The sequence below is a fragment of the Temnothorax curvispinosus genome, unplaced genomic scaffold, assembly GCF_003070985.1.
Source record: "Temnothorax curvispinosus isolate PA1 unplaced genomic scaffold, ASM307098v1 QBEX01017343.1, whole genome shotgun sequence".
NCBI classification, from domain to species: Eukaryota; Metazoa; Arthropoda; class Insecta; order Hymenoptera; family Formicidae; genus Temnothorax; species Temnothorax curvispinosus.
The window spans coordinates 1-2,006 of record NW_020227123.1 but is presented as its reverse complement, the minus strand read 5'-3'; the positions used below and the strand labels follow the sequence as shown (position 1 = coordinate 2,006).

General features: G+C 35.0%; 1 protein-coding gene across 1 annotated transcript; it reads right to left on the bottom strand.

Annotated features, from left to right (window-relative positions):
* Window positions 1-6: 6 nt before the first annotated feature.
* Window positions 7-2,000, bottom strand: LOC112467437 (fatty acid synthase-like). Its single transcript, XM_025036066.1, has 4 exons — window positions 1,971-2,000; window positions 1,532-1,782; window positions 1,204-1,435; window positions 7-382 (listed from the first exon to the last, which is right to left on the bottom strand). Exons 2-4 carry the CDS (start codon window positions 1,757-1,759, stop codon window positions 375-377), a joined length of 468 nt encoding a protein of 155 aa, XP_024891834.1. The 5' UTR covers window positions 1,760-1,782; window positions 1,971-2,000; the 3' UTR covers window positions 7-374.
* Window positions 2,001-2,006: the final 6 nt, after the last annotated feature.

The following is a 2,006-nucleotide window of genomic DNA, read 5'->3' as shown; positions in this document are numbered from 1 at the left end:
AGGCGGTACGAAGTTCGCCGGGGCAGCTAGTATGAGTATATTTGCCCGTATATTGCCGCCAAAGTGTCGTCAGGCAGAGCTACACAGATTTTGCTCGATTTTTGCCGCCAATTTATTGTTAGAGTGCTCAACGCAAATTTTGCTCGGTTTTTGTTGCCAATTTGCTGTCTGGTTACATGGCTACATTTGCCCGTATTTTGTTGGCAATTTGCTATCTAATTATGTCAGCAGATTTTGTTACATATTTGCTAGCATTTTGTCGACATTATTTGTTAAATCAAATTTTGTATTAAATTTGTATCCTTCTTGTCAACGACATTTGTAGCAAGATTTTACAAAATCTGTTTTCGACAGACTTGGCTATCTGGGTTATTTTACCTTCCTGCAAGTATATATGCTATTCGTGAAATGAAAAAAAAAGTTGCTCTAAAATGACACCCTAATATACAATATATATATATATATATATATATATATATACACACATATGTGGATCGGTATACGAAAGTAATGCTTCCTAATTTTTTTTTTTTAAATCTGGCACCATAGAAAATTTTGCATTTTACTGAGTTGTTATTTAAAGTATTTAGTTATATTATGTTTAGTAGTGTTGTAATCAGTTTATGTTAGTGTGTCACACGAATAGTTCAAACTGGTGTGTATTTTAAATACGCGTGACAGACAAGGTCGGTGTAAAATCTTATTGAAATCCATTCGTATTTCAGAAACGGTGTTATCATAAACATTTCTGAGACGCGAATAAATTTCGATGGCTGCGTACAGCAGAAAAAGCAATTTAGTGAGCAATCAGTAATTTTTTTAAATGATTGGACCTTGTCATCAGTTCTTCTCTGGATCCAAGTGTAGAAACCAATCATAATAAAGAATCATTGAGCGCGCATTAAGCTGCTTTCTCCGCTGAACGCAACCATTGGAACTCACTTCTTCCACGATAAGAAATTCAACCACCACCCTTGTCTATTACGCGCATCTGAAACACACATCAGTTCAAACTGCTCGTGTGACACACTCACGTAAATGATCACAATACCACTCAACATAACTCGCAACTAAAGACTTCAAATAACAACTCATTGAAACGCAAAATTTTCTATAGCGCCAGATTCGAAAGAAAAATATTAGGAGGCATATTACTTTTTATGCTTAATATATTACAAGATTAATTCGTTTCAATAAAAGTACCAAGACGAGCAAACTGCAGGTTTATAATTGAATATAGACATAATTGTGTAGCCCCAATTATCGCATCTTCGCATTTGCCCGATATGATATAATGATAACCAAGGGCCATGGCATAGAAACAGGAGCTGCAAGCTGAATCGATTGCATACGATGGTCCCTTTAGATCCAAATGGTACGAAATCATGTTTGCTATTGTAGATCTGCTACATCCAATAAGATTCAAACCATCCATCTAATTGCAGAAAGTTAACGATTACAAAATCTCGCACACAAATGATAAATTCAATAATCTTTTCTATTACACTTATCAATTAATAATTTTCTCTACCTTAAGATCCTCATACAAAAATTTAGCTTGCGTTTCAGAAATAGTTGTCGCTATTATCACGGCAGTATTCTTTCCTCGTAATTGCTTCGGATTAATCCCCGCGTCGATAATTGCCTCATAAGAATGTTCCAGTAACATTCTTGTCTCAAGTCCGAGTGTGTGCGCTTGGTCGAAAGATAATCCGAAGAAATCCGCATCAAACTTGTTCAAATTATTAACTATTCCCATACGGTTTGATACGTCTGGATGATCTAACAAAATGTATAATTTCACGCAAAGGCGGTACGCTCCTTGTTCACTTTTTAATAAAGCTTTAGTTTAAAATACATATCCTTAACATATAACCACTAATAATAATTATTGCAGAAAGGATATGGCATATCTATATCCACCAATCAGGCATAAATGCAGAATTATCCTAGGTATATGAATTAATCACCTTTCTTCCATCGTCCATGATCAGCTCTAACAAGAT

Coding starts and splice junctions, on each gene's coding strand:
- LOC112467437 (XM_025036066.1), bottom strand. CDS start 1,759: ATGGGAATAGTTAATAATTTGAACAAGTTTGATGCGGATTTCTTCGGA. Junction 1,436..1,531: donor TTTTGTATGAGGATCTTAAG/GTAGAGAAAATT, acceptor TTCTGCAATTAG/ATGGATGGTTTGAATCTTAT.